Here is a 26,711-nt window from a genome sequence, read left to right as displayed (position 1 = left end):
CCACTGACCCCTTTCTCTTTCCCTTCTCCCTTCCCTTGTACCTTTTTCTCTGTCCTCAACCCTTTGCCCTCTTCCCTTGCTCTCATCTCTGTCCCAGCTCTATCTTGTCCTCATCCCTGCTCACTGTTCCCATCCCTCTTTTCCCACCTTCTCTCCCCCTCCCATGTCCCGGTCCCACTCCCAGTCCCCAGGAAGCACTGTGACCTTCGGAGCCACAACAATAGCCGGGCTCGTGGCAGTTCATTGTTCCCGGGCAGAGCCCCCACTCCTACTCCCCCCTCGTCTCATTGGAGCCCCCACTCCCACTCCCCCCCTCCTCTCTGCGCTCCGCTGCAAGCAGCTGGTGGTACGGGGCTGTCTTTCCCTGCAGTGGTGCCATCTGAAGGCCAGAGTTGTGCCATCTGAGGGCCAGTGGGGGACACGGGGACCTGACTGGCAGCTGGCCGTGCTCTCCCTGAGCCTCGTGCAATGCCGAGAGTGTTGTAGCACTTAAGAAGGACAGTCCCTCCGCTGTCACCACAGGCAGAGTGCTGGCACAGCTGGCACGGGGCAGCCCTGGGCACACCAGCCCCTTTGGCCAGGGATGTGGCACCGGGTCTGGGGACCAAAAGCAGCATCTCCACAGGCAGCGCCATGGGCCTGCCTGGTCACAGCCATGTCTGCTCCTTCAGTCGTGCCCAGAGCCACATCTGGAGCCAGCCCTGCATCGCAGTGCTCCTGCTCACTGCTTTGTGTGGTACTCCACAGCCCAGGGCATGCCACAGCATCCCACACTATCCTGCAGCCCAGGGCATCTCACAGCCCACATCATTCCACAGCCTAGAGCATCCCACAGACCACAGCATCCCACAGCATGCTACAGCATCTGACATCCCACAGCATCTCACAGCATCTCACAGCATCCCACAACTAAGTGTATCCCATAGCTCACAGCATCCCCATCCCAGAGCATCCCATATCCACAGCACTCCACATCCTACAGGATCCCAGGGCTGCTCCCCATGTGGGCTGGGGTCTCTCCACTTGCTCCCGCAGCACTTGGCCAGGGGTTGCCGGCAGCACCACAAGTTCCATCTGTCCCTGCAGCGCTGCCCTGACGTCAAGGCTCTGCCAAGTTCAAGGTCACCTCTCCCGCAGGGCTGCGGCCCCGAGGGGACATTGCCTGCCGGGCTGCTCGCGGCATCCCACACACACACTGGGCTCCCGGCCTCCACTCCCTGATTTATTTATCCGTGCGTGTGCCTGCTCTCTCCTGGAAGGCACGTTTGCAGAACGGGCGATTACTTACGCCCTAGTTGGGCCTGCCTGCCCGCTGCCCGCTGCTTGCCCGCCCGCTGCCTGCTGCCTGCCTGCCCGCTGCCCTGGGATTTTGTCTCTCTCCAGGCTGCGGTGTAATAAGGGAGGTAATTAAGTGTAAAAGGCAGGAGGAGGGAGGGCTGGGAGGGGGGAGCAGCCCCGGCTCCTTTCGGAGGCAGGGGACTGCGATAATGTATGGTAATAACCGCAGCCAGCCCTGCCGAGCTGATAGCGCTGACGGCAGCGCCTGGGCCCCCCCAAACCTGCCCCCGCCACTGTGGGGAGGGGGAGCAGCGCCAGAAGAAAGGCTCAGCCTTCCTCCACCGGGTTTGTGCCTTCCTGAGCAGCTGTATGGAAATAATTCCCATCGGAGGCAATTGTTTCCCCGACAAGAGGGAGGGGGGCTGTGGGGGTACTGTGGGTGAGGGGTTTTGGGGGCTCCCAAGGGCAGGATCGTCCTCTTGAGGGGCAGGAGGAGAGAGGTCAGGTCCCTACTCCAGCTCCCAGCCTACCCACAAGGGACATAATCCTGCTACTGGAATGAGACAAGCTGCCCTGTGGTGCCCCCACACCTCCCACTGCTCCTCAGCTCCCCCATCCTCCATGAATCCTGGACACAGGCTGCGGGGTCAGCCAGGGTCTGCCAGAGGATGCCCAGTAGTGCCAGGAGGCAGAGCCCTCACTCCTCTCCTCTCCTCCCTGCTGCCTCAGCTGCAGGACCCCCACCACTGCCAGCCTGGGGGGCTGCTGGCCATTAGGTATTCCAATCTCGTCCTTCCCAGAGGCGTCCGGGTCGCAGCCGGAGCCCCGAAGTGGCTCCAATCCGTGGTCTGGTGCTGCTGCCGGCGCAGGGAGCAGATGCCAGACAAAGGGCCGGGGACAAAGGCCCGGCTGCCTCGTGCCCCAGGAAAGGGGCGCAGGCGCGTGCAGGGCACGGGTGCTGTCCCATCCCGGGGCTGCCACTGCCCTGATCTCCTGTTCCTGCCATGCCCCAGTGTCCACCTGGCCCCTGCCCTGGCTGGCATGGCTGGGGCACAGTTGGGTACCAGGTGGGCCAACCCTGGCACTGGTGCTGTGCCACCCCTGCTATGGGCACTGTGCCCGCACTGCTCTGGTGCGAGGCTCTGCTGTGGCCCCTCTCCAACTCTGCCCATCTCAGGGTGCAGTGGGGCTGGAATGGGGTGCAGGGGGGCACAGGGCTATGGGGAGGGAGCAGAAAGCATGGATTACCACAGCAGAAGGTGGTAAATATCACTTGTATCGCTCCAGTCCGGCTGTGCCTCAGTTTCCCCAGCTGCTATTGGGGGTCTCGTGAATGTTCCATGTTTCCCCACCATCCCCCTCCCCATGGCTGCCTTTGTCCCCACTCCCCCCAGCTGGCTGCAAACCCCCTGTCTGGGGGCAGCTGCCAAAGCACAGGGCTGGGAACACCGGTGCTGCCGGGTGCAGCTGGGGCTGTGCCCACCCACAGATTCCAGGGGGGCTTTAGGGCACGATGCCAAATGGTACCAAACCCCCCAGGGAAGGGACAGGACATGGCCCCAGTTGAGAGGTACCCAGGTGGGGGGGCATTGGCACAGACAGCCCCCTCAGCATGGGGAGTGTGAGCAGCAGGGAGGCAGAGAGCTGAGTAAAACACCTTCTATTGCTTTCACATGATGGGAACATCCCGTGCCCAGGCTGGAGACAAAGCCCTGGAGATGCTGCTCCCTGGCAGAGCCTGTCAGAGAGCTGTGTCTGCAGCCGTGCCGGTCCCAGCGCTGCTTCCCAGCCAGCCAGCCTCGCTGATTTGGGGAGTTCATGCTGGCAAGAGTGGCGATCTCGGGGTGTCCACCCCACTCATGCTGAGCACTGCAGGGTGCAGTAGTCAGCAGATTTGAAAAGGCCGTAGATGTTGACAAGGGGGAACATGAGCAGTGCCCCGAGGAGGGAGCCCAGCTGCTCCAGCACCCCGTACCACACCAGCGCGCTGCGGCTGCGGCTCCGCAGGATCACCCCGGCCATCACCTTCATGTAGGAGAGCGTCCCGGTGAACAGCACCCAGGAAAGGACCTGGTGGCACAGGTGGAAAAGTAGTCAGGACCAGGGGTTCCCCACTGTGGGGACATCGTGATGAGGTCACATCCAGGTGTGGTGTCAAAGCCCTCCCTGACTGAGAGGAACACCATGACTTACGATGATGGCATCGCCCCACTGGGATTGCTGGAGGACTGGACAGGGACTCATCACTGCGATGGCCATGTTGTAGGCACCAAAGCCTGTCCCTGCCATGGTGAGGATGACCATCAGGGTCAGGGACCTGCAAGGGACATGTGAGCGTCACTGGAGAACACTACCTGTCCCTGGTGAGCAGCACAGACACGCAGCACATTCCGGCTCCTTGCTGGCTCCATCCTCCTTTCCTGGGGTGTCCTTGCTGCCAGGGCATGGGCACCCCACAGGCCCTCTCCCACCCCGAGCCTACACCCCCAACCCTTGCAAAGTAGGGGCCACTCTCGGGGCAGAAGCCCCTGATGTGCACCCTGCTGCAAACCCCAGGGCCTTGCAACTCACCTGCTGGGCAGGAACATGGCCACGATGCAGGCGAGGGGGTTGGCCACAGAGCTGAGTGTGGCTGCCAGGTGGTAGGTGGTGTGTCCATAGGGCAGGCAGGAGTAGGACTGCACAGATGGCAGGACTCCGTTTGTCAGGGCGTTCACCCAGGTGATGAGGAGGTAGATGAGGGTGAGCTGGGTTAGGGAGTAGGAGACCTTCTGTGGCAGGATGTCCCCAGGTCCCTTGAGATCCTTTGGGCATGAGCAGCCTCTGCTCAGCTGCAAGTCACCTCCCTCATCAAGGATCTGGTCAAATGAGTTCAGCACAATGTTGCTGGGAAAGAGGTGCTGCTGAGAGAGCTCCCACACCTTGGGCTGCCGGGTGAGGAAGAAGAAGGCCAGCAAGCAGATCAGCATCATTGCAGTCATGAACAGGAAAAAGATGAGGGTGGAGAAGTTGGGTGGGAGGTAGCGGGTCTCCAGCTGGAAGACGGTGCTCTCTATGGTCTCATTGCTGGTGGTGATGTTGACCTCGTAGCTGACATTGGTGCAGCTGGAGATACCAGAGCCCTGGCCCAGGGCAATGAGAGCAGGGATCAGCCCACTTAGCCCCTCACCTATGAAGAAGGTGTTCATGTACTGGGGCTGCAGCTGCATCATGAAGGGCAAGAAGGTGACAGAGGAGGTGCAGTCCACCAGGGCCAGGAAGAAGGTAAGGATTAGAAAGGGGATGCTGTGGGACGTCCCAGCAATGAGGGACGTGTGGCTCCAGAGGAAAGACAGGAGCAAGCAGGCCATGACACCCACGGACACGATTACATAGATAACAGCCACCTCCTTCAGCAAGCCAGGCCGAAAGCGATTCATGAGGGTGACGAAGAGTGGTCCCACGTTGGCCATCTGGATGATGATGGTGATGTAGGAGGGTAGGTACCACTGCTCTGGCAGCACTGTCACCAGCAGTGGCAGCTCCACCCACAGCCCGTTGATGGCCACCCAGGAGCCCATGCCAAAGGCACAGGCCAGGAGGTGGGTGAGCAGTGCCATGGCTCAGGGCTGGGTGCCTGGGCCTGGGAGTGACGCTGCTGTGCTGTGGGGAGAGGCTTTGATTAGTTGTGAGGTGCGATCTGACCCTTCCAGATCCTGGCCCTGTCCTCCCATGACCGCTGCCTGCGTTGGCAGAACAGCTTCCGTCCTACGTGCTGTGGGGGTGTGGGACCCACAGCCCAGCCCAGCCCCACTTTGCCCTATGCAAGCCCTGTGGACCCCTCTGCTCCCTTAAAGTGATGACATGGTGCCCTCCTGCCCTGGGTGTGGATCCTGATGAGCTTCACCTGGTCTCATCCCGGAGGGCTGGGGCTTGGCAGCACCAGGTGCGGTACCCAGGAGGGCATTGAACCTGTGCCAGCTCACGTTGCAGCTCCGTGCAGCCTGGAAGGGCTCGGCACAGCCGGGGGCAGGGTGAAGAGGGCTCTCACCTGGGGGCTGAGTGGTCTGGGCAGCGGCTCTGCTGGGAACGGACGCCTCGTACCTCCCACCGCATCTGCAGGGCAGGGCGACGCAGCGCCCGTCCCTCCCAGTCAGGACCCGCGCGATCCCGTCACGCTCCGGTGGCCGCGGGAGCCAGGCCCCAGCAGCCTAACCTGCAGCCCAGCCTCTGCTCGTACCAGTCAGCTGAGCCAGCTGGGATCCGGGCACATCCCTTGCCCACTCCCATCCCGCTCCTGGGAAGAACTCTCACGTCCCACGTCCCTACGTTCCATGCCCCCGCGGACGCGCAGAGCCGTCTCCAGCCCTCTCCCGGGCCGTTGAGGCCGCCAGAGGAAACTCACGTCTCACGGGGCTGAGCCCGGCGAGCACAACGACCCACCCATGGCCCCGGCCCCGCGGGGAGACATCGGGCTTGGAACAGGAACCGGGAAGGAAACGGGCTCCGGTCTGACCGGTCCCTCGGCAATCTCCCAAGGGCAACTCACTGCGGTTTGAGGAACCGGCAGCACCACGCGGGCGGGAGCCAGTCCTGGCTGCCGGAGCCGTGACGTGAGGCGGGCGCGTCACCACCTCCGGATGCGGACGGGTGACAGCCTGGCCCTGCTCTGCTCTTCGTCTTGGTCCCAGCTGGCAGAGTCCCCAGCTCAGGGGGGTTATTATTCTTGGCAGTGTCCTGGACTTTGTCCTTGTCCCCGGCTGAACTGCGTCCCACCTATCACAGACTCTCCTTGCAGGTGCAAGTGTCACCCGATGACGGTTCCTGTCCCCATCAGGATCTCTGCGGGGTCACGGGTTGGCATGGGGCGCTGGGGAACCTCCGAATGTGGCAGCTGTCCCACCTCGGGACGCTGCGGGGACCAAGCCGTGAGCCAGCAGATGAACCATTTGCACCGGTCGGGAGGTGACGCGGGTGAGGAGACAGACCCCTGGTCACCCCCAGCAGCAACCCCCCCCTCTCCCATCCCAGGACCCACCGCCCCAGGATGCCTCCTGGCAGCTCTTCCCCCAGCACCCACCGGGTGTCGCTGGGAGAGCGGGCTGCAGCCCTGCAAAACCTGGGGCTGCCTTCCTTCTCCCGTCTGCTTCCCTGCCTGCTTCCCTGCTTTACCTGTCTGCAGTACCCGTACCTGTCCCTCCGGGGGAATAGAGTTTGCTCCTCCACCCTGCCCTGCGCCTGTGGGAACAGCCATGGCAGCCAGGACCGTTGGATGTAGTGGGGACAAGGGTGTCTCTTGTCCCCGGGGCTGCAGGGACACTGGGTGACAGTGGCAGGGGTATGGTCACAGTTTGAGGTACTGCTGTGATTTAATCCCAGCAGGCAGTTTAGCCCCCCTCAGCTGCTCACACACACACACACACACACACACACACCCGGTGGGATGGGATACAAAATGGGAAAAGATAAAATGGTTAAAGGGACTAAAATGACGGGTTGAGAGAAAATCAGTGTAATAGGAAAAGCAAGAATGTCCCATAATATGGGGTATCCCGGGGTTGGGGCGGGAGGGAGAGGGGCAGAGCTGTCCCATCCACGTCCCCTCCCAATTCCTATGCACTCCCAGTGCTCTCACTCGCTGGTGGGGCAGCGGGAGGAGTGGAAAAGTCCTTGGGGCTCTGTGAGCATGGCTCAGCCATGATCAGACACTCCTGGGTTATCAGCACCGCTTTCAGCACAACTCCAAAACAGTCTCTCACTGTCTCCTATGGACAAAATTACCTCTATCCCAGTCAAACCAGTACTGGACCCCAGGGGACCTGGAAGGTGGGGAACAGGTCCAAGGTGCTGGGGAAAGTGGGGAACAGGTCCAGGCGCAGAGGGCTTGGAGTGCGCGTGGGGCAGCTGAGGTCATTGTGTGCCATGGGTATGGGGACAGGGAGGGGACGGCAATTGTCTTGTGTTTAATTTGTCAGCACAAAGAGGCGGCTCAGCCGGCAAGCGAGACCTTTCCCAAGGGCGAATGGCTACGGGGCAGAGACAATTCGAGGAGGTGTTGGGTGTGGGACCCCCGTGTTGTCCCTTCACGCTACTCACCTAAATCCACCCGACGCGTGCTGCCTGCCCCGCCTGTGCCTTCTCCGCCCCCTGCCCGCCCTGCAGCTGAACTCCCGGCCCCCCGGCCCCTCGCCCCTCCACACCCCCGGCAGATGCGAGTGAAGGCTCCGGAGCAGATGGCAGCATTTGGTAGCCGAGTGGTCCCTGCCTGCGGGACTTTGCTGGGCTGTAATGACCATCCCTCCAGGAAGCCCCCTTCTCACCCAGCCAGGGCTGGGGAGCCCATTCCAACTGCAGCCAGTGCATGCCAGGGGCGTGCAGTGGGGATCCCCAGGGTGGGCACACTGCCCATGCCATGGGGGTGACACGGTGGCAGCCCAGAAAAGCAGGGGTCTGTCCTTGAGCTCAGCCCTAGTGAGACCCATCCCCTAATACCTTCTTCCATGTGTGAGCAGTGGGGATGGTCTGTCTGGGCAGAGGGTGGCTGCTGCTCCACTGCTGGGGGTCAAGGGGACCCCCTCACTTCAGGGACTATTGGCCACCCTATTTCAGAGGGTATGACCCCCAGACTTGGGAACCTGCTGGCGGGTCTCAGCCTCGACCCTGGCAGCCCCAGCCCTATTTGCATTTCATTTCCATGTGAAAGGAGCAGGTCAAGTTGAAAGTGGAAAGGCTGGTGGGGGGCAGCCGGGAAGGGGCCGCTGCCGGAGGTGAGACCCCAACAAAAGGGCTGGATCCCCAGGGCCCAGTGCTCGCCTGGCCATGGGCTGTGGCCACGGCCCCACGGCAGCCGCCATCTGCGGGTCTGTGCCGCCGCCGCCACCACCGGCCAGACAAAGGCCTCGTGCCCAGCATGTCCCCATCTGTTACCTCCCTGCTTCCCGAACCCCTGAGCAGAGACCGAGTGTGAACATCCGGGTGCAGGCAGCATCATTCCCTGTGCCCACAGGGAATGGGGTGATGCTGGGTGCAGCAGGTGCCTCCCCATTCTGTCCCTATGTTCGTTCTGGAGCAGCTCTGTAGAGCTCTTGATGGGGAAAACTGAGGCGGGAGCAGGTGGTGGCCTATCCTGGGTCAGGGCATGGCAACAGGCTGGAATAAAACACTAGGAATTGGCATCCAAAATGAAGGGTTTGGGGACCCCTCTCAGCTCTGGGGGTGCCTCTGCGTGGGGGTGCCCACACTGCCAAGCCCCAGCCCTGCGGTTTGGCAGGTGTTGCCAGGCACCCGTAGCTGCCTCCGCCCAGCACTTCCAGGGGGGGAATTGGCCGCTGGGTGTGTTTTCTACTCGTTGGCAGCTTAATTTAGCATCCAGGAGGTCCTGGCAGTGGCACGAGGGTGTCTGTAGAAGGTGAGAGCAAAGGCACTGCCCGCACCTGATTGTCCCTCTGTTCACAAACACCGTGCACGTGTTCCTGGGGCAGGGATGGGGATGCCGCTCCGGGTGCTGGATGAGCATTCCTGCAGGAGGCCGCGCTCCCGGAGCATGTCCCGGGATGCTCCGGGGGAGGGCGAGGCTTGGGGCGCTGCCTGGATCCAACGCCCCGCTCCAACGGGCCAGACGTGCCCGAGCAGCTCCTGCAGCCTCTTGCCTGCACCCGCACGGCCTCGGCACCTGTGGGGGGGCACAGCCTGCGGGCTCTGCCCTCGCCTACTGACTGGGATTTTCCAGCTGAGCCCGTTGTGCGAACCTGGGCTCAGGGCAGCCCTCTGGCTTCCAGACTGCGTGCTTCCCTTGGCCCTTCTCCCTCCACCAGCTCCTTGTGTTGCTCCAGGAGCCGTTTGAACAATGCAGCCCTGCAATTAAGCTCCACAGCATGAGCCAAATGCTCGATCCCTCCGTGCAGAGCTGAACGGAGATACCTGTACCATGGGGCAGGAGCCACCCTGGGGCTGGGTTCAGGCCAACAGGTCCAGGTGGCTGCAGGCTTGGTGACCTTGTTCCAGTCTGTCACCTCCCTTCCTACTACCCAGTTTGTTTTCCTACGTTTTGGAGTTTATTGTTACTGGGTGCATGGGGAAACAAAGTGAGATTTCCAAATCAGAGCAGGTCCTGCCAACTGGCCATACCAGCGATACGAGGGAATCTGGGTGCCCACAGGAAGGCTGAGAATTTCCCGTGTCCCTGAAACCCTAACCCAGCACCAGAACCCTCTGCCCACAGCGAGCAGTGACATCCAGAAGCATTTTGGCCTTGTCACTGCGAGCGCCTCGAGCCGTGTGTGCATCCAGGGTGCCCAGCTGGCACCGTGAGCTGAACCGACACCTGGGACGTCACCGGGCACCGTCACGCTGCGTGACGCAGCCTGGCATGGAGGAATGCCCCGTGGTTTCCATCCCATGTGAGCGCTGAGTTGCCTCGGAGGGCGTCCTCCCTCGCCCGGCGCTGAGTCAGCGGCAGCCGCCGCATGCAGAACTGCTCCAGCACGCTCCAGCTGCCGTCACGCGGGGGGACGGGGAGGAGGTGGCTGGGGAGCAGAAGGTTTGGGGACATCAGGACACCATCGGGACACTCTCGGAAAGAGAGCAGGAGAAGGAAGTGTGGCAGCTGATCCGTGCTGAGGAGGCTCTCACGCCGCAGGGCCGATCCAGGTGGGTGCAGAGGTGGTGCTGGTCCCGTGCTGGTCCAGTGCCAGCAGAATGGGGCTGGATGAGTCTGCGAAGGGGTCACAGCCGTGTGCCTCTGGAGCAGCTCCTCCAGCCAGGAGGTGATCGGGGGTGCCATGTGAGCCTGGCTGGACTGCCCATCCCAGGAGGAAGAGGAGCTGGGGCCACACTGGGCAATGCCCAGAGCTCAGATCCCCGCACTCCAACTGGGTTTGGGGCATGGGATTATATTGCCGGGTTTTTGGGGCTGTTCGGAGGGCGGCTCTGCTCGGCTCAGCTCGGCTTGGTGCAGCCCAGCTCGGTGTGGCCGTGCCAGCACAGTGGCTCAGCACTGCAGGAATGTGGAGCAGCAGGTTGTGCCCGGCCGGGCTGTCCGTGCTGGGGAGGGGACCCCATGCCGGCCACTGGCGGCTGTGCTGGGGCTCCTGTGTCCTTGTCCTTGCACTTTGATAGCCATCTCCTCTGTGGCTTGGCTGAGTGTCTGGTACGAAGCTGAGCTCCAGTGACATGGGGACATTTTCCTGCTTTGCCTTGCCTGGGGGACACTTTTGCACCCCTGGGCTGAACCGGGGAGCCCTCCCTGTGCTGGGCACAACTATGAGGGCAGTGAAGCTGGCCATTGGGAAAGGGGCTGGGCAGCACTGGACCCAAGGAGTCGGGCAGAGGGGTGCAGAAAGCTGCCCTGGGGAGGAGGCAGGAGGATCTGTGCCGGTGCTGGGACCGTTCCCAGCTGTCGCCACGCCTGGCCGCCCCCCTGCAGACATTTTCCAGGTCAGGAGGCAGCATGTCCCCCCAGGCAGGGGACGAGGACTGGGTCAGGAGGCAGCATGTCCCCCCAGGCAGGGGATGAGGACCGGGAGAGGGGCAGCCAGCCTCCCCCATGGGCACTCATCTGTCACAGCATGTCAGGGGGGTGCACGGTGTGCTGTGCAGGGATCCTGCTGGGGTTCAGATTCTGGGGAATCTGGCACCCGTGGGCTGGTAGGGGGTGCAGAAATGGCTCAGCTGTGGCTCAGGGTGCCGGGGCTAGCTCCTGCCGCCGGCGGTCAGTGCTGGGACGGGCTCTGGGCTGCTCCCAGGAAGTTTGTGCACGCAGGTGAGTGGTGACGGTGGCAGCTGCCTGCTCGGGGCTGCCACGGGAGCGAGTGAGGCCACAGCACACCAGCCCCCGTCCTGCCCACCACTGCACCTGGTGAGTGCTGGGGCTTGCTGTCACATCCTCGGGCTCATCAGTGCCCCAAACCGGGACCCTCAGGAGGAATCTTAGAGCAGCTTGGGAAAGGGGTTGGGGGGGAGGGGGTCTAACCCACATATGCTCCCGTGTGCCCTGCCACTGCTGAGCCTCTCTGGCTATTTGGGCTACTCTAGGTATTTCCACCTCTGGTCAGGGGGCTGCAGAAGGGTGTAGGGTGTAGGTTTGGGTGCCCTGCCCCCCCGTTTTTTTGTGGGCGGGCTGGTGCCTCTGCGCGACCGTTGTGGCGGCTGCGCTTGTTGGGGTTGGCAGGGACCCAAGGACACGGGGTGCACAGGGCCTCACTCTGCCCCGAGCGTACCGCGGCCGGGGAAGCACGAGTGGAAACCCCCGTGTACTCCACGTACTTTCCAAAAAGCTCCAGGATAAGAGCAGGGAGCCTGGGAGCAGCCCCGGAGCTTGCGAGAGGGCTGAGAGCTGAGGGAACAGCAGAGCGAGTGGAGCACTGAATCCATCAGCCCGGCAGGGTGGTTGGTAGGTGATGGAATCCTGGGCATGGGGGATGCACGCCTGGGAGCAGGCAATGCCCCCCTGGGCATGGGTGACGCAAGGATGTATATGAGGCACCCTGGGAGCAATCAATGCTCCCCTGGGAGTGGGTGATGCACGCCTGGGTGAAGGAAATGCCCCCCTGGACGTGAGCAGTGCACCCCTGAGCGCAGACGATGGGCACATGCAACGCACCCCTTGATGCGGGCGATGCACCCCCGGCACCTGCGCCTTGGGCAGAGCATCAGTGAGGGGCGCTTGGCTCTCTCCGCCCCCACTCTGTCCCCGGGGTGCTCCTCTCCGGGCCCGGGGCACCCTCCCCGCCGGCGCCATTGGCCCCGGTGCGGTTTGAAGCAGGCGTGCGGCGCGGATTGGCCGGGGGACTTGTCGGGGAGGCTCGGCGGCGGCGGAGGCGTGGTGACCGCCTTCAAATAGGCAGCCCGGAGCCGGGGGCGCAGCGAGTGCGGTACCGCTGAGCCTGGGCTGTCTTTGTCTGCCGTGGGGCCGGGGCGCGGGCAGGGGCAGCATCGCCGCCGCTCTCACTCCGGCCCCGCTCTCACTCCGGCCCCTCTTCGCAGCCGACGGCACCTGAGCCCCTCGCTGCTCTTGGCGGCCGCCCACCCGTGTCCCGCTGCCGGCACGGAGAATGCCCGTCGAGGCGCTGCAAGCCGGTGACATCATGAAGGGGGTGACGGTGCCTTTCACCTCGGCCATGCCCGTCCGTATTCTCCGCAAAGGGCCCGCGTATTTCCGCCAGCACGCCGAGCCGGGGGCCGGGAAGCCCAGCGCAGTGGAGAGGCTGGAGGCAGACAAGGCCAAGTACGTGAAGAGCCAGAAGGTCGCCAGCACCAAGCAGGAGCCGGTGAAGCCACTGCTGCTCAAGCAGCCCCTCTTCACCCCCGGGGTGTGCCGGGCTGTGCTCACCCCCAGCCGCAGGGCACCCCCGGGGCCACGCCGCGCCGATGCTGCCAGCCCGAAGACCTCCCTTGACCTGGAGATCCTTAACAACCTCATCAACCTCTGTGACAGCCCCTTTCCTAAGGCGGAGAGCCCGCTGGGCAGGGAGTGCAGGTGGCGGGCGGAAGCGCCAGCGGTGGAGAGGGCTGTCAAGCCACCCGAGAGCCCGGCCACCACCAAGCCCCCCGGCAGTGTGGCCGTGCGGAGGGTGGACGTCCGTCCCTGTGGAGCTCCGCGGAGCCCAGTGACACCTCTGCCTGCATCCCCCATCCTGGGTGGGCTGCCCGTGACCCCGTCGCGGAGCTCACCCGCCCGCCCCGAGAGCGCCCGCCGGCAGCCGCTGCTGCACCGCTCCAAGTCGGACCTGAGCGACCGGCTCTCGCGGGCCACCGCCGACCTGGAGCGCTTCTTCAACTACTGTGGCCTTGACCCCGAGGAGATGCAGGACATGGGGGCTGAGCGCTTCGCCCGCGCCAGCTCTGACATCGTGTCCCTCAAGTTCCACAGCGTGAGCACGGCCAGCTCGGAGGGCGGCCGCTCGCCACCCAGTGCTGCCACGCCGGAGGGACGGCCGGCGGAGCGTGTGCCCTACGGCATCTCCATCATCGAGCGCAATGCCCGTGTCATCAAGTGGCTCTACGGGCTGCGCCAGGCCAGGGAGCCCCAGCAGGTCTCCGATGTGTAGCAGTGCCATGGTGGGCACCGGGGATGGGTTGCTCATAAGTGGGCGATGCTGGATGGGGACAAAGCGCGGGCTGTGCCCTGGCAGGAGCAGGGACCTCTTGGTGGTGACAGCACCCTTGAACACAGTCCTGCTGTGCTACAGCATCACTGGCCTGATGTGGTGGCCAGGGATCCATTGTCAGACCCCTGTGCCAGCGCTGGAGAGCCAGGTCCCTGCAAGCCCATGGGAAGGCCGAAGACAGGTGTCCTTGGGTGTGTGGCTGGTCCTCAACACCCACAGGGCCTCGTGTGGCTGCCCTGTCTGCAGTGCTGGCAGCTCCTGCCTGTCCTGCTCCTCACCAGCACCCCGGGGTGGGGTGCAAGGGGCTGGTTCCCCCCTGCATGGAGCAGGGACACTGCACTGGTGAAGAAGCTGCCCCCTTGCAGCCCCCATGGGAGGGATCCCACTGCCTGGAGTGGTGGCCACATCCTTGTGGTCCCATCTTGTTGCTGAAGAAAAGCCTGGTGCTTTGAGGGGTGAGGGGGAAACCAGACCCCCTGCTTCAAGCTGCCCAGGGCTGTGTCTGTGTGTGTGAGTGTCTGCGGGTGCCTGTGTTCCCCTCCCCAGCTGCCAGTGGGCACGAAGCCCCCCCCCCACCATGCTGGGCCTGGTATTTATGAAGACAACAGTTCCTCTTTCCTACTCTTTTCCTTATGTTTGATCTGTAAATAATAATTATTATAATGCAGCCAATTTTATTAAATGCCTGTGTTTTGGAGGCTGTGTGTTGTCTCTTGGGGCGGTGGAGGTTGGGATGGGACACGGACCCTTGAGGTGCCTGTAGCTCTGCAGGGCTGTGGGTGCTGAGTGGATGAGTGCTGGGAGGGAATCATGGGTTCCACACTGCAGTGTGCCAGCGCGGGGCCCGGCGGGCACGGCAGGGCGGCGGTTGGGTCTGGCAGGTCCCAGCAGAGCCCCAGCTGTTGGGATTCCCCTCTGTGCCATGCACCCTCCCCTGCCTCCTTCCCTCACTCCTGCAAAGCTTGGCCAGGTCCCGGCTCTCCAAGAACTGCGAGATGGGGGCGGCAATAGCAGAGACCTCCCACGTGGGCCGGGATGAAAGCTGGTGCAGGGAGCGCTTTGAAGATGAAAAGCGCCCGTGTGTTCTCCCAGGGCAGCCTCGCATGGCACCGCAGCCCTCCCGGCACCTCAGGTGCCTCCTGTGCCCTGCGGTCCCCGTGCTCCTGATGTGTCCCATGCAGGCAGGTGTCTGCTGGGGAAAGTGACATCAAAGCCACCAGCAAGCACCTGCACCCAGGGACCCTACCTGGACCCTGGACCTGCCACTGCCTCCCTTCAGTGCCAGCCCCCTCAGCAGCTGCTGGGGAAGGCAGCACCATGGGCCCCTTGACTGGGGCTTCCATCCAGCGCTTGGGGTCCCCAGAAGAGCTGTCATAAAAAAGAATTTACCACTCCAGCTTGATTCTTGCCCTGTTGTGTGTCCACCCAGATCCCCTGCCTGGGGTGCAGGATCTATCTGACTCCTGCTGGGGTATTGTCAGGTCCAGCTGCTGGGAATGTGGAGGGCAGGATGTGGTGTCAGGACGTGGTGACAGGACATGGGGATGGCATCTGGCTGTGAGTCAGGCTGATGAAGTGCTCTGGGGAGGACACGCACACCCAGGGGATCCTTAATGACGGCACATGGGGCACTGGGTGCCTCCCTAAGGAAAACACCCCAGAAACCAGAGGGTGACAGGGACCCTGGGCACTCGCTTGGGGACAGTCTTTGCCCTTGGGGAAATCTCTGAGGGAACCAGATCCTTGCTGGTGGCTGGGACCGGCTGTCCTGCTGGATTCCACAGCATGGTGTGTCCCAGGGCTTGGTCTAAATTTGTTGCTATTGCTAAGGAGAAGGTGGGGGGGCCCACCAGCCCCCAGCCAGGCAAGGGCTGAGCAGCCACATGTCCCTCAGGTGCTGTTAGTCCTTGGTGTGGCTCTGGTGTCCCATGCCCTGCATGAATGGGACCTGACATGGCCATCCAAAGCCCTGTGTACTCATGTGTGCGTGCATGATCCTGTGCATGCAAGGCGTGTGCATGTCTGTGTGTCCATGTGCACATGCGTTTGTGAGCAGTATTTTGATGTGCACACACAGATGCACACACAGCAGCCTTGTTCCAGGATCAGGAGTCTCCATCTGACTCCCACCCATGGGACTGCCAGCATGAAACCCCAGCACAGACGTGTTCAGACACACGTGTCCCCCCCCAGAATGCCCCTCCCCCTCTGCCCCCCTCCACTGCATGTCCCTGCTGGGGACAGCAGGACAGCCCCATGCTCCCTATCGCTTTCCCTGGCAGCTGCTTCCCGGTGGCTCCGGTTTCGTGGGGAGCGCAGCTGAGGCCATCAGTTATTTCCAGGGAGGAGGGACAGCCGGGGAAATGTCCATCACCCTCACCCTCTGTGCTGAGATTCCCCGTGGGTGCCCCATGTGCAGGCAGGAGGTGCAGGCAGGCAGCCAGGACAGAAGGAAAACCGGCAGCACCGCCCCCCGTGTTTTCCATTTTTTAATTATTCCCCACTGATGAGCATCTTCTGGAAGCGCCAACAACGTCACGTGCTTTAATCAGTGTTAATTAGCGGGTGCCTCGGGACAGTGATGAGGGCAGGCAGCAGGAGCCCCCCTGCCCCCCTCTGCTGCTGCGTGCACAGCCGGTGTCGGTGCCAGCACCCACCACCTCCCACCTCCCAGCCCCTTTAACCCACAGTCCCCTCCCCACCCACGACCCTCCAGCCCCTTCCTGCCAATCCTGGGGCCCTGCCAGGCCCTGCCAGTGCAGTGTCTGCTCCCAGCAAGCACCTTCCAGAACTGGGCCACTGGCCGTCCTAGGACTGCTCCCCGTGAAGGTCCCCAAGGACTCTCCCTGCTCTCCCTTCTCTCTGAGAGCTGGAGAAACCCAGCTCCATCCCATGAGGAGCAGTGCCTGTCCTGCCATACATGGGGACAGTGGATCGAGACATGCTTGGAAGGGGACAGCCTGTGGCCCTCTGCATGGCTGTGTCTGGGCAAAAGGGGAAGGAGAGACACCACCAGCTCCCATGCTTATCAGGACTCCTGTCCCACCCAGCTCCTCTCATCCTGCAGGAAAGTGGAATGGTGAGGGATTTACAATATCCAAAACCAGTGAAAAGGGAAAGTCCCCACCTTATCTGGGGTCCCTCTGAAAGCACATGGTCCCAGGGGTTCTCAAAGCCCCATCCCTGGGGGGATCTTGGAGCCCTGTCCCCAAGACTAAACCCTGAGACCCAGCAGAAATTCAGGGAGAGAAGCTGAGGGAGATCAGGGGGTTTCCATGTGCTGGAACCCACTTTGGCAGGTCTGGCTTCGTCCCACTCCAGCTCCTGCAGCTCCAGCTCCTGCAGCTCCAGCAGCACCCTTCACCCCTGCCCACGGTTCCTCCAGCACGGCCGTGGTGACACCGCAGACTTCTGAAAAACGGGATAAAGAAGAGTAAAAAATAAAACTCATGACAAAGGTTCCCTGCAGCAGCTGGGGCATCTTAGCCGCCCCCAACCATCCCTTGTCCCAGACTTCTCTCTCAGTGCTGGCACCGGCTGCAGGCACGTTAGAAGCTGGAGGGTCGGATCATCATGCGGGTGCCCTTCAGGGAGTAGCTGGGCCCCTGGAAGTGGTGCCAGCGGATGCCGTTGAGCTTGCGGATGTTGTTCCGGGCCGGGTAGTAGATGCCATTCAGGTTGGAGAGGCCACAGGCATCAAACCACCATCCTGTGGGAAGGGAGGAGGGTGGGAAGGTGACATTGCAGGCTAGCACTCATGAGTGCTGCATGGGGGTGTCCCCCTGCTCCACTCACCTCCTGAGAGCATCTGGGCACACTTGCAGAGACAGTTGTCATTGTCAGCATCACGGGTGCTGAATTGGGTGCCCTGCAGTGCCAGGCCACTCTGCTGCCCAGCCGTACCACTGTAGTCCTGCAGCGACAGCCTGTGCCCAGCAGGAATACAGCCACTGTCACTGCTGGAGGGTCACAGAGCCCCCAGCACTGCTCAGGGCTGCCATGAGCTGAACACAGCACAGAGGGATGTGGGCAGAGATGCTGCAGTTCCAGCTTGGTCTCCTGTCCTTGGTCCCCAAGAGTGGAGGTTGTGGTATGCTGGGGCAGAGAGGACTCCCAAGTCTCCTCCAGTCCTCTTGCTGAGGCTCAGCTTGGTGCTTGCAGGGGAGGGATGGTGCAGGGGGTGTCTGGGGTCTGGCTCTACCTCCAGTCCAGCAGTGAAGGCCCCCAGCTGCTTTCCACCCTCCTGCCCATGGCCAGGAGCTTATGGTCATGGCAAGCTAAGTGTTAGGAGCACAGCATCCCTCCCTGGACAAGGACAGCCTGGGGATGCCAAACATGCCCTGGAATGCCTGGTGGCCACAGCTGTGTCACCTCCCTGGCCCAAACAAACAGCCTCAGTGTAAGTGTGCAAGTCTCTTCCACTGAGATGGCAAATCCCACTGCCTTGGTGCAATTTTATACATTAAAAATCTACTTCTCAGGAGCCCAGGGAGAGATGAAAGTGTCACAGCAATGTGCCTAGCACCAGGCATCATAACTACAACAGGACAACAGAGTGAAGACCCATGTGATCCTACCCATCCCTGGGGCACCACACCCAGCCCTTCCCCCTGGCCACTGCTGCCCACAGAACTTGGGGACAGTCAGAGGTGGGGAGTGCAGGGTGGCTGTTCTCACAGCACCTCTCCCCTACCTGTAAAACTGCCGCTCACTCCCCAGCTGGAATTTCCCGTAGTGGGCATACACCTGGCTGCCCTCCCAGTCCTGCAGCTCGACCCTCAGGGCGTAAGGCACCCGGCTCGTCAGCAGGTGCACGGCCTCATTGCCCAGCCAGTATTCCCCCGACGCGTCCCCGAAGCCCTGTGGAGCAGCAGGGTGGGTGAGTTCAGAGTGCCTGGGGTGCCCGCAGGGTTTCCCCCTCCCCGGTCAGGCACACACCTGCTTGTACTCCCTCCAGCTCCTCTGGAAGCTGAGGCTGCCGTTGGCACGAAGCTGGATGATGGTCCAGCCCCCTCGATCCGTCTCCATGTCACAGTATGCCTGCAAGGGGAGTGAGGCACAGGCTGGGGGCAGCTCAGCGTGGGTGCTCTATGGGTGATAGAGCTAGCTAAGAGGCTGGCGAGGGTGTGCTGTGCCCAGTGCCTGGCTGAGGGGTCTCTCCTCCCTCCATGGCCATGGGCAGGGGCTGGGTCTGCTGCTCATAGGTCAGGGTGCCTTCAATATCAGTTTTATACCCCCATTTGGAAGGCTGTGACAGCCCTGTTTTCATGCCGTGGGTGCTGCCTTCACCCCTGTGCAGCCCCCAAGGCTGGATGGGGTGGAGAAAATGCCCTGGGATGTGCCAAGCAACAGGGATCTGGTGTGGGGCTGGGTGGGCAACACCCCGGGGTGCTGCAGGGAAGCCCTGTCTGGACTGTGCTCACCTTTTTGGGCTCGCTGAGGTTGGCAATGTGCAGGGTGTAGATGCCACTGGCATGGATGCCCGCCCGGTGCACCTCGGCACAGTCCTGGAATTGCTGCTCCTGCCCAGGTGACATGGCTGTGGCAGAGGGGACAGTGAGAAGGCAGAAACCCTGATTGCCGTGCAGTCTGCCTGGTTTTGTTGCTCTTCTCTCTCCCTTTGGATGCCTTTGTGCTCACGGATTATTTTTTTGCCTTCTGCGCCATCTCCAGAGGGCTGGGCAAGGCAGCTGTGCCACCAGGGCTGCTGCCAGCCTAACCCCTGGGGGTTTGCCATGGCTGGGAATGGCATCAGGCTATAGACCCACCCCTTGGGGCTCCAAGCTGCTCCTTGGTTGCAATGAATGGATCATTTTCTAGTGGAAGGTGTTCCTGCCCACAGCAGGGTGTTGGAATGAGGTGAGCTTTAAGATCCCTTCCAACCCAAACCATTCTGTGATTGAATGAGTCTGTGATTTTTGAGGTGAAGTCACTCAAGCTGAGCAGACTACAGGGGCACCCTGGCACACTCCTGGGAGGATGAGGAGGTTTCCCACTGTCCCCCACTCTGCCTGCACACCCCGCTCACCTCTGCCCTGGGAGACGAGGCGCACCAGGCTCTGGACAGACTGGATGAGCTGGAGCTGCTGGCGCTGGAGCAGGCTGCTGTTGGCACTGGCAGCCAGCAGCGTCTTCTCCATCTCCTCGATGGTGCTGCTCTGCCGGCTCAGCAGCCGCTGCAGCTTCTCCTTCTCTGAGTGGGCCCCCGCCAGCTCCTCCTGCTGCTTCGTTTCCATCTCCAGCACCCGCACCTCCAGGATGCTGGGAGTGGGATGCAGCGGTGATGGGGTGGCAGAGTGGTCCCAGTGTGTCTGCAGGGACCCATTGCTGTCCCCATCCCCTGCTGCACCCCCTGAATTGTGCCCTCACTTCTGGGATGTGCCCAGCAATGGGAACCCAAAGCCCAGTGGCCGTGCTGGGGCTGTGCAACCCCCTAGGGACTACAGCCAGCACCTGGAGGGGTTCAAGCCCCCTCAAAGTGCAGTGTGAGCTGGGAGACACCAGCCTCCCTGTGGGGTCCAAGGGCTGTGGGGGTCCCTGAGCTGCCCCAGCCCCTACTTGTTTCTTTTCTGCAGCTTGTGGATCTCATTGGTCTGCAGCAGCAGCTGCTTCTCCAGCTTGGTGGTGGACAGGGAATTCTCCTGGAGCTGCATCTCGATCCGCCATGTCTGATTCAGCACCTGCCTCGGGAGCAGAGGGCAGTCTTGGAATCAGCAGCCAGAGCCACACCACACCCATGGTGTCACCGGGCTGGCTGGTTTGTGGCACGCAGCCCTGGTACTTCTGCCACTGGTGCATTAAACTCTGTGCCACCTCAGGGAATTCCTTTTATCTGCAGACAAACCATGCCACCCACCAGCCTCAGGGTGGTGGGGACGTAGGCACGCTTGTGCCATACCTGTGCCTCCACGTCGGTGAGCTTGCGGCTCTGCTCGGCGCTGCGGTTGAGGAGGGAGCTGCCGAGCTCCAGCATGGTGGCGGTCTGGTTCTGCACTGCTGTCTGCTGCAGCTCTGCCATCTCTGGCTTCACGCTGCTCTGGATGTAGCTCTCCAGCTGTGCAGGGAAGTGAGGGTGCAGGGGGTCATTTGGGCACCTCTTCGGGTCCGGTCTCAGCATCCCAGCTGCGCCTGGCACCACTGGGCACAGCCCTCAGGCACAGCCCTGGGTCTCCACAAGGCTTGACCCACCTCAGGGCCCTTAGAATCTTATCAGAGGACAGAGAGAGCTGAACTGCTGCAGGGGAGGCTCCTCAGGCACCGGCTGCCAAGATTCCTGGGCTGTGGTACCAGCTGGGGCCTGGCAAAGGCTTCTGTGTGCCCAGGTGTGCTGGCGAGCTGGGGTTGATGCCCAGCCAGGGTGGCCAGGCAGGGAGCGGCTGGCACTGGCATCAGCATCAGCTGCCAGCCCCCAGTCACTGGTTTCCCAGGGCTGGGGATGTGGAGGATGAGGGAACACCGTCACCCAGGGAAGGTGGGTGTCCGGCACCCGGTACTGCTCCACCACGTGGAAGTACTCGGGGCTGGGAAGAAGCTGGCTGCGAACACGGCTCAGACACAGCTGAGATGACGCTTCCGCTTTCCCAGCCCGCGGGGGAGCCGCCTTTCCCAAAGGCTTTGCTATTTCTGGCAGCCCCGCCATGAGGTTCCCATTCAGCCCCTCCCCAGGGCGATGGCCTCGCTGGGGGCACGGTCCCTCGGCGGGGGCCACAGGGAGCGGAAGGGGCCGCGCTGCCGCCCACGCTGGGAAAGCAGCCCCTGAGAGCAGGAGGGATGGGGGCTGCACAGCTCCCTGCATCCCACAGATGCTGCTGTCCCTGCAATGCCCAGATCCTGCTCCCTGCCTGAGCTCCCCAGTTGTGCAGGCAGAGCCCCACATCCTCCTGCATCTTGTGGGATTGTGGACCAGAATCCGCGGGGTTGGGCTACTGCTCTCTGGGCAGTGTCAAAGCAAGCAGTGGCGCCGGGATGTTGTGCACCATGGTGGGAATGTAGGGGTGCTGGGATGCTTGGCACTGTTGCAGGCAGGCAGCAGTGCTGGGATGTCTGGCATCATGAAATACCAGGATGTTCAGGCAATCCTGCAGGCAGCAGTGTTGGGATACTCAGCGTGGGAGTGGGGATTGCAGCAGGCCAGGGCACAGGGCTCTGCACTTGTTTGGCATGATGAAATCTCACTGTTCCCTCCTCCTCCGCACCAGGCAGTGGCAAAACCATCACCCCACTGTGAGCATCCATGTGGGGCAGGACGATCTCGGGGCAGGAAGGTCCCAGGGCTGACCATCCCGGCCAGCATTGCCTGCACCCCTTTCCCAGGGGATTTTCCCTTGCAGGAACATGCTCTCAGGGAGGAAGCAGAGAAAGGTCGGAGAGCCGCGTCTGGAAAACATTTCCCCGAGCTGAGGGATTGCTGGAGAGTTTCCCTTTAACCACGTCGTTAATCTTGTTGCTTCACAGGGCTTGGGGAGGCCTTTTCTCCCTCTCAATCTTGCTTTTCACTTTTTTTTTTTTTTTTTTTTTTTTTTTTTTTTTTTTTAAATAAACATGTCTGTGAGCCGAGGGCAGAACATACCCATGGAAAAGGTCAAGCTGGCATGGGGAAGGCTGAGAGCCCTGGAGATGGAGCCCTGAATCCTGGCCCCAGCAGCTCCCCGGGAGCTGGAGTGGGGCACAGTGTCCCCAGGCATGTCTGGCATAGAGGACACAAGGGGGACAGGCTCTGTGCCAAGGACAGGGAATCCGGGATCTCCCCTCCTTCATCTCATGGGTGCTGCTGTGAGCTGGGCTCTCCTGGTCTCAGAGACTCATTTCTCCACCATAGGAGCAGAGCCGCTGGGAGAAAAGCTGTAGTGCTGTTTTGGTCACCCCAAAACATCACCGTGGAGCAGCAGGAAACTCAGCCACTCGCTGTGCCCATGCTGGGATCCCACTGCCCACAGCTGGATCATCCTGTGCTGTCTTCTTGCAGCCACATCCCTCCCCTGTGTCCCAGTTCCTATCCTGCCCTGGCATTCCTAAACATTTCACAAGCACCAGCCCAGGAATCCTTGAGTCACAGGTGGGTGGACAACCCTTCACCTGCTCACTGCACACATCCCAGGGTGAGCAGCATCAGCCCCTGTGCCTCAGACACCTCAGAGCTGCCAAAATGCCAGTGCCCCATTGGAGACCCCATCTCACCCCAAGTCCCCCTCTAGACCCAGCGGCACCATCAAATGTTTGTGTTTGAACTAAAATTAATTCCTCCTGAGATAGAAGCAGCTGGTGTGCCCTTATGTGCTGGGTCCTCGCCATGTCCCCACTGAGGGATGCTGAGTGGGGAGGGTGGACCAGCCCCCCAGTGCCATGGGTGGGGGTCCTGGGGGAGGCTGGTGCTGGAGATGCTGAGGGGGGTCTGGGGAACCCTGCTGGGTACCAGGAGACCTCCCAATTTCTCAGCGCCCTGCTGGGCTCCCCATGCCAGGGCAGAACAGAGAGGGATGCAACGTTGTTTACGATCTGTCCCTGAACCCAATGCCTCTTTTGAGCCCTCGTTTGTTTGTTCAGGGCTGGAGCCTGACCAAAACAAGCGTTACTGGGCAGTTCTGCTGAAATTTGGGAAGCTGAGGAACAACAGCAAAAAAACATAGCTGCAAGCTGCCTCTAAAAGGAGAGAGCCATACTGCAGGATGCAGTGGGATGGAGCGGGATGGGATGGGATGAGATGAGATGGGATGGGATGGGATGGGATGGATAGAACAGGATGGGGATGGGGAAGGGATGGGGTACTGACTGGCCAGTGCTCCACTGCCTTGTGCTCCTTGGGCCTGTGGTAAGGGGCATTGCTGCCCACAGCTGCCCAGATGTGCAGTCCCACTTTGCCGGTGGCTGTCTGCTCTGGACAGAGCCATGTGCACCTGTGGTGGGACCCTGCTCCCCTGCCTTGCTTGGCCATTCAAAGGGTGCCCTCATCCCGAGGGAAGCCCAGAGCTGGCCTGGGGACACAGGGCACAAAGACACCAGAGCACAGGGACACTAAGGCAGAGGGCTGAGGGCACAGGGATTCCAGGGCACAGGGACCCCAGGACTTTTGTGCACCCAGCAGACCCAGCAGGTTGCACAGTGATAAAGATTCAGTGCCACCAGCCAGGTTGTCACTGGCCCTGCTGACCCCTCTGCAATGCTCTGGGCTGGCTTCCAGCAGAGCCACGGTTCAGCGTTTTCCCAGCTCTTGAGGAATTTGTTCTCTAGGATGGCTGAGGGGACAAGGAACAACATTCTGCACGTCCCTGCTCTCTGCATTGTCCTCCACAGCCATGGTGGCTAGCCAAGCAGCATGGCTGGCACAGGCCATCCCCAGAACCCCCACTCAGTGTGTTGGCCCCATCCTGATCCCTGAGTGCTGCAGGGGCTCGGCACAGGGACATCACCCAGGAAATGGGAGTGCAGAGGCACACAGGTCCCATTGCAGCCTGGTGGGACACCACAGGACATCCATTTGGCTCTGCTGGGTCAGTGACAGCTGGGGACAAGGCATTTCCCCTCTTATCAGTGCAGGTACCCAGTGTTCCTGGCACGGGCTGTGGGGTTGGGGCCCCCCCAGGGATGTGTCCCCTGGGATGAGCTATTCCTGGGTCTGACGCAGGCAGCCGCACTCAGCTGGTGGGGGCTCCAGGAAGGAAATGCTGCTTCCTGCCTCAGACATTGGGGACGGGGTAAGCCAGTGGGGGCTGGGGGTGGCAGCCCTGTGGGTACACAGCCCCTCTGGTGTGGCACCCCACTGCTGCCACCGTGCAGCACCCATAGGCCACCCAGGAGCTATGGGTCCCACACAAAATCTCACAAAGTGTTGGGAGCTTTTGCACAGCCTGTAAGAAGGAAAATGATGAAGCCGGAGAGATTTTGGTGGCCCCTGCTCTTGGGACCCTTGCCCTACCACTGGCCAAACCCCTTCCCAGTCTCCTTGCCCAGAACTTGGAATGTTGATCCCCCAAGGAATGCTTGGCACAGCTAACCCAGCCAGGACCATGAGGAGCCCTATGGCAAGGATGGACAGGGAATATAGCCTCAATGGGAAGTGATCTGAGTGAGTGATCTGCAGCACACATGAGCTGCACCCCCCGCAGAACCCGCAGCACGCATCCCCTTCGTGCAGACAGTGCCTGATGCCAGCTGCACACCTGCAGAGAAAAGCTGACCTGGATGCTCAGGTGGGCACAATGCCCACAGCTGTGCCACAGGGATGCTGCATGAGTGGGTGCTGGACACAGATCCCTGCCCACACCACCCCACTGCTTGTCCCCGCACACACATCCCCCACATCCTGCACCCTACCTTAAGCAGCCACTGGGTGCTGTTCTCCAGGATCCTCTCGAGGTGCCGCAGGCGCTGGGCAGCCCCGTGCCCTGCAGTGCCGGCCGGCGAGTCCCGCTGGAGCAGCACGTTGGCCGGGCCGGGGACAGGAGCGGGGCCGGCTGGGCAGGGCACAGGGTCGGCCTCGGGCAGCACGAAGGTGTAGCTGCAGTGACCGTGCTGCACGCGGTGGTAGCGCCGGCGGCCGCCGCCCTCCAGAGCCCGGCGCTGGGCTCCAGCAGCGCACAGAGCCGTCGTGGCACAGGTCAGGGCCACGAGGCCGAGGCTGAGCGCCCGCATGGCGCGGGGGTCCCCGCGGGGCCGGGGTGCCACGGCGGGGGATGCGCCGGCAGCTTGCTCCGTGCCGGGATGGGTCAGTGGGCGCTCGCCGCCGCGTCCAAGCGCGGCGATTTCGGCATTTCCTCCCTCTGAGCCGGCGCTGGCCGCCCCGGCCTTTTATCGCCAGCCCTCGCAGGGGGAGAGGGGAGGAAAAAAAAAAAAAAGAAAAACAAAGGAAAAAATCTGTTTAAAAACAATACTTCTATCTTTTTTCTTTCCTCTGAGTCCACTGCGGGGAGATCAAGTTTCACACGTGATCTATAAATGTCTCTCTCACTCACACACACACACACACACACACTCTCACACTCACGCACACGCAGCCCCGTCCCTCCCCCGGCCGTGCTCTGCAGAACTCATTGCAGGTCCCGGGGTGGACAGCGCCACAGCAGCACCGAGCCCTCCCACCCTCCAGTCCTGCACGCAGCGAGTTCCCCCGATCAGCACCCGCTGGGATTCACCACACCCAGGCACCCCCGTCCCGGGCAGCACAGCTCCCGCCCCGAGTCCCGGCTATTTATAATGCCAGCGGGAGCCAGGCCTGGATTTCGCTGCTCTGGCCATGGGATGGGCCCGTGGGGACCAGGAGGAGGGCTGTGTCCCAGGCAGAGCTTGGCAGGACACAGCCAGACTGTGCGTGGGGCTCGGCGTGCCCAGATCCCGGGCTGGGGGGGGCTGATGGACTGCAGCCAGAACTGGGGGTCACCACGTCTGCCAGCGCATGTACTGGAACAGGATCTAGGCTGTGTCCCCCAGGAGGAGACAATCCCGGTGGTGGGGACAGGCTGCCAAGGGGATGCCCAAGCATCTTAGCAGAGGGGGATTTTCTCCAACACCCAGAAAAACCTCCTAGTGGTTTCCAGTCCTGTGGAATGGCAGTCCCAGCGTCACATTTGCCGCTTGCCCCAGCGTTGGCTCAGGCAATGAGCGATGCTGGTGGTATTTTAAATAAAATCTTGGAATAAAATCTTTCCCCAGTACCCCAGTACTGGGGGGCCAGTGCAGGGTGTCCCCCCACAGGGATCCAAGCTGCAAAGCTGGGGAATGCGGGATTGCACTGCGGCCAAGGCCAGCATCCCCGACCCCCTTCGGCAGCAACTCGTGGGAATGGGGAAAACAGGGACGCAGGAGCGATGCCGGGCGTTTAATCCGTTTATTTGTCATGAAGCGATCGGAGGAGCTGCTCCGGCAGCTTTGTGCCGGCTCTGGGGCTGGCTCGATGCTGACACCCAGCGCTCCCGTCCTGAAGGGTCTGTGCAGCCCCCGCAGCCTCGACACCCCGCGGCCAGTCCCGGCCTCCCCCGGCTCACGCTCAGGGCGGGGACAGGGAGTTCGGACCCCAAATGCAGAGCTGCCTGCGGCTGGGCAGCGACTGAAGAACACATATGGTACATATCCCGATAGAGCCCTCTGTGCCTGTGGACACACACAGCGCGGCAGGGAGGGACAGACTGGTACGCCTGGGCTCAGCACCCCACGGTCAGCCCCTGGTGATGGCTGGGAGGGGGTTGCAGCTCTGCCTCCAATGCATCCCAGTTTGGGGATGCAGGAGGCAGCAGCATCCCCTGCCCAGGCTTGCACTTGCACTTGCACTGTGTGTGTCCCTAGACCAAATACAGAGCAGTCACCCCAAATTCCTGTGCCCACATTCAGCTGGGAGGGAAGCTCTTTGAGCCTCTC

The 26,711-nt window shown here is 61.9% G+C and overlaps 3 protein-coding genes across 11 annotated transcripts; 1 reads left to right on the top strand and 2 right to left on the bottom strand.

Moving 5' to 3' along the window:
- Nucleotides 1-3,037: 3,037 nt before the first annotated feature.
- Nucleotides 3,038-5,859, bottom strand: SLC52A3 (solute carrier family 52 member 3). Of its 5 annotated transcripts, none has more exons than XM_066199069.1 (4): nt 5,807-5,859; nt 3,850-4,920; nt 3,472-3,595; nt 3,038-3,348 (listed from the first exon to the last, which is right to left on the bottom strand). In XM_066199069.1, exons 2-4 carry the CDS (start codon nt 4,875-4,877, stop codon nt 3,136-3,138), a joined length of 1,365 nt encoding a protein of 454 aa, XP_066055166.1. In that variant the 5' UTR covers nt 4,878-4,920; nt 5,807-5,859; the 3' UTR covers nt 3,038-3,135. The 5 variants fall into 5 exon arrangements, with proteins under 5 accessions (XP_066055166.1, XP_066055163.1, XP_066055162.1 ...); XM_066199066.1 differs by having other exon boundaries at nt 5,498-5,847; XM_066199065.1 differs by having other exon boundaries at nt 5,663-5,847.
- Nucleotides 5,860-9,730: 3,871 nt separating this feature from the next.
- FAM110A (family with sequence similarity 110 member A) lies at nt 9,731-14,037 on the top strand. 2 transcript variants are annotated; one of them, XM_066199078.1, is made up of 2 exons: nt 9,731-9,906; nt 12,241-14,037. In XM_066199078.1, the coding sequence occupies exon 2, from the start codon at nt 12,309-12,311 to the stop codon at nt 13,302-13,304; it is 996 nt and encodes a 331-aa protein (XP_066055175.1). In that variant the 5' UTR covers nt 9,731-9,906; nt 12,241-12,308; the 3' UTR covers nt 13,305-14,037. The 2 variants fall into 2 exon arrangements, with proteins under 2 accessions (XP_066055175.1, XP_066055176.1); XM_066199079.1 differs by lacking the exon at nt 9,731-9,906 and adding an exon at nt 10,977-11,113.
- Nucleotides 14,038-14,041: 4 nt separating this feature from the next.
- On the bottom strand, nt 14,042-25,434 carry ANGPT4 (angiopoietin 4). Of its 4 annotated transcripts, XR_010723300.1 has the most exons (11): nt 24,675-25,434; nt 20,263-20,418; nt 19,923-20,044; nt 19,393-19,625; nt 18,788-18,903; nt 18,303-18,404; nt 18,058-18,224; nt 17,160-17,290; nt 16,656-17,073; nt 14,611-14,944; nt 14,042-14,421 (listed from the first exon to the last, which is right to left on the bottom strand). XR_010723300.1 is itself a non-coding variant. In XM_066199063.1 (10 exons), exons 1-9 carry the CDS (start codon nt 24,990-24,992, stop codon nt 16,913-16,915), a joined length of 1,506 nt encoding a protein of 501 aa, XP_066055160.1. In that variant the 5' UTR covers nt 24,993-25,434; the 3' UTR covers nt 16,049-16,775; nt 16,879-16,912. The 4 variants fall into 4 exon arrangements, 2 of the variants coding, with proteins under 2 accessions (XP_066055160.1, XP_066055158.1); XR_010723301.1 differs by lacking the exon at nt 14,611-14,944 and having other exon boundaries at nt 14,042-14,553; XM_066199063.1 differs by lacking the exons at nt 14,042-14,421; nt 14,611-14,944 and having other exon boundaries at nt 16,049-16,775; nt 16,879-17,073.
- Nucleotides 25,435-26,711: the final 1,277 nt, after the last annotated feature.

Source organism: Chamaea fasciata, unplaced genomic scaffold, assembly GCF_029207755.1.
Source record: "Chamaea fasciata isolate MVZ Bird 193981 ecotype frontalis unplaced genomic scaffold, bChaFas1.0.hap1 SCAF_17, whole genome shotgun sequence".
Classification (NCBI taxonomy): domain Eukaryota; kingdom Metazoa; phylum Chordata; class Aves; order Passeriformes; family Sylviidae; genus Chamaea; species Chamaea fasciata.
This window is presented reverse-complemented; position numbering and strand designations above follow the sequence as displayed.

Excerpts from the sequence above, each read along its gene's own strand:
- SLC52A3 (XM_066199069.1), bottom strand. The coding sequence starts at position 4,877 with ATGGCACTGCTCACCCACCTCCTGGCCTGTGCCTTTGGCATGGGCTCC. Across the intron at positions 3,596-3,849 it reads GCCATGTTCCTGCCCAGCAG|GTCCCTGACCCTGATGGTCA; the intron begins GTGAGTTGCAAG and ends TGTCCCTTGCAG. Across the intron at positions 3,349-3,471 it reads AGTGGGGCGATGCCATCATC|GTCCTTTCCTGGGTGCTGTT; the intron begins GTAAGTCATGGT and ends CTGTGCCACCAG.
- FAM110A (XM_066199078.1), top strand. The coding sequence starts at position 12,309 with ATGCCCGTCGAGGCGCTGCAAGCCGGTGACATCATGAAGGGGGTGACG.
- ANGPT4 (XM_066199061.1), bottom strand. The coding sequence starts at position 24,992 with ATGCGGGCGCTCAGCCTCGGCCTCGTGGCCCTGACCTGTGCCACGACG. Across the intron at positions 18,405-18,787 it reads ACCTCAGCGAGCCCAAAAAG|GCATACTGTGACATGGAGAC; the intron begins GTGAGCACAGTC and ends CTCCCCTTGCAG. Across the intron at positions 17,291-18,057 it reads AGTGAGCGGCAGTTTTACAG|GCTGTCGCTGCAGGACTACA; the intron begins GTAGGGGAGAGG and ends TGCTGGGCACAG.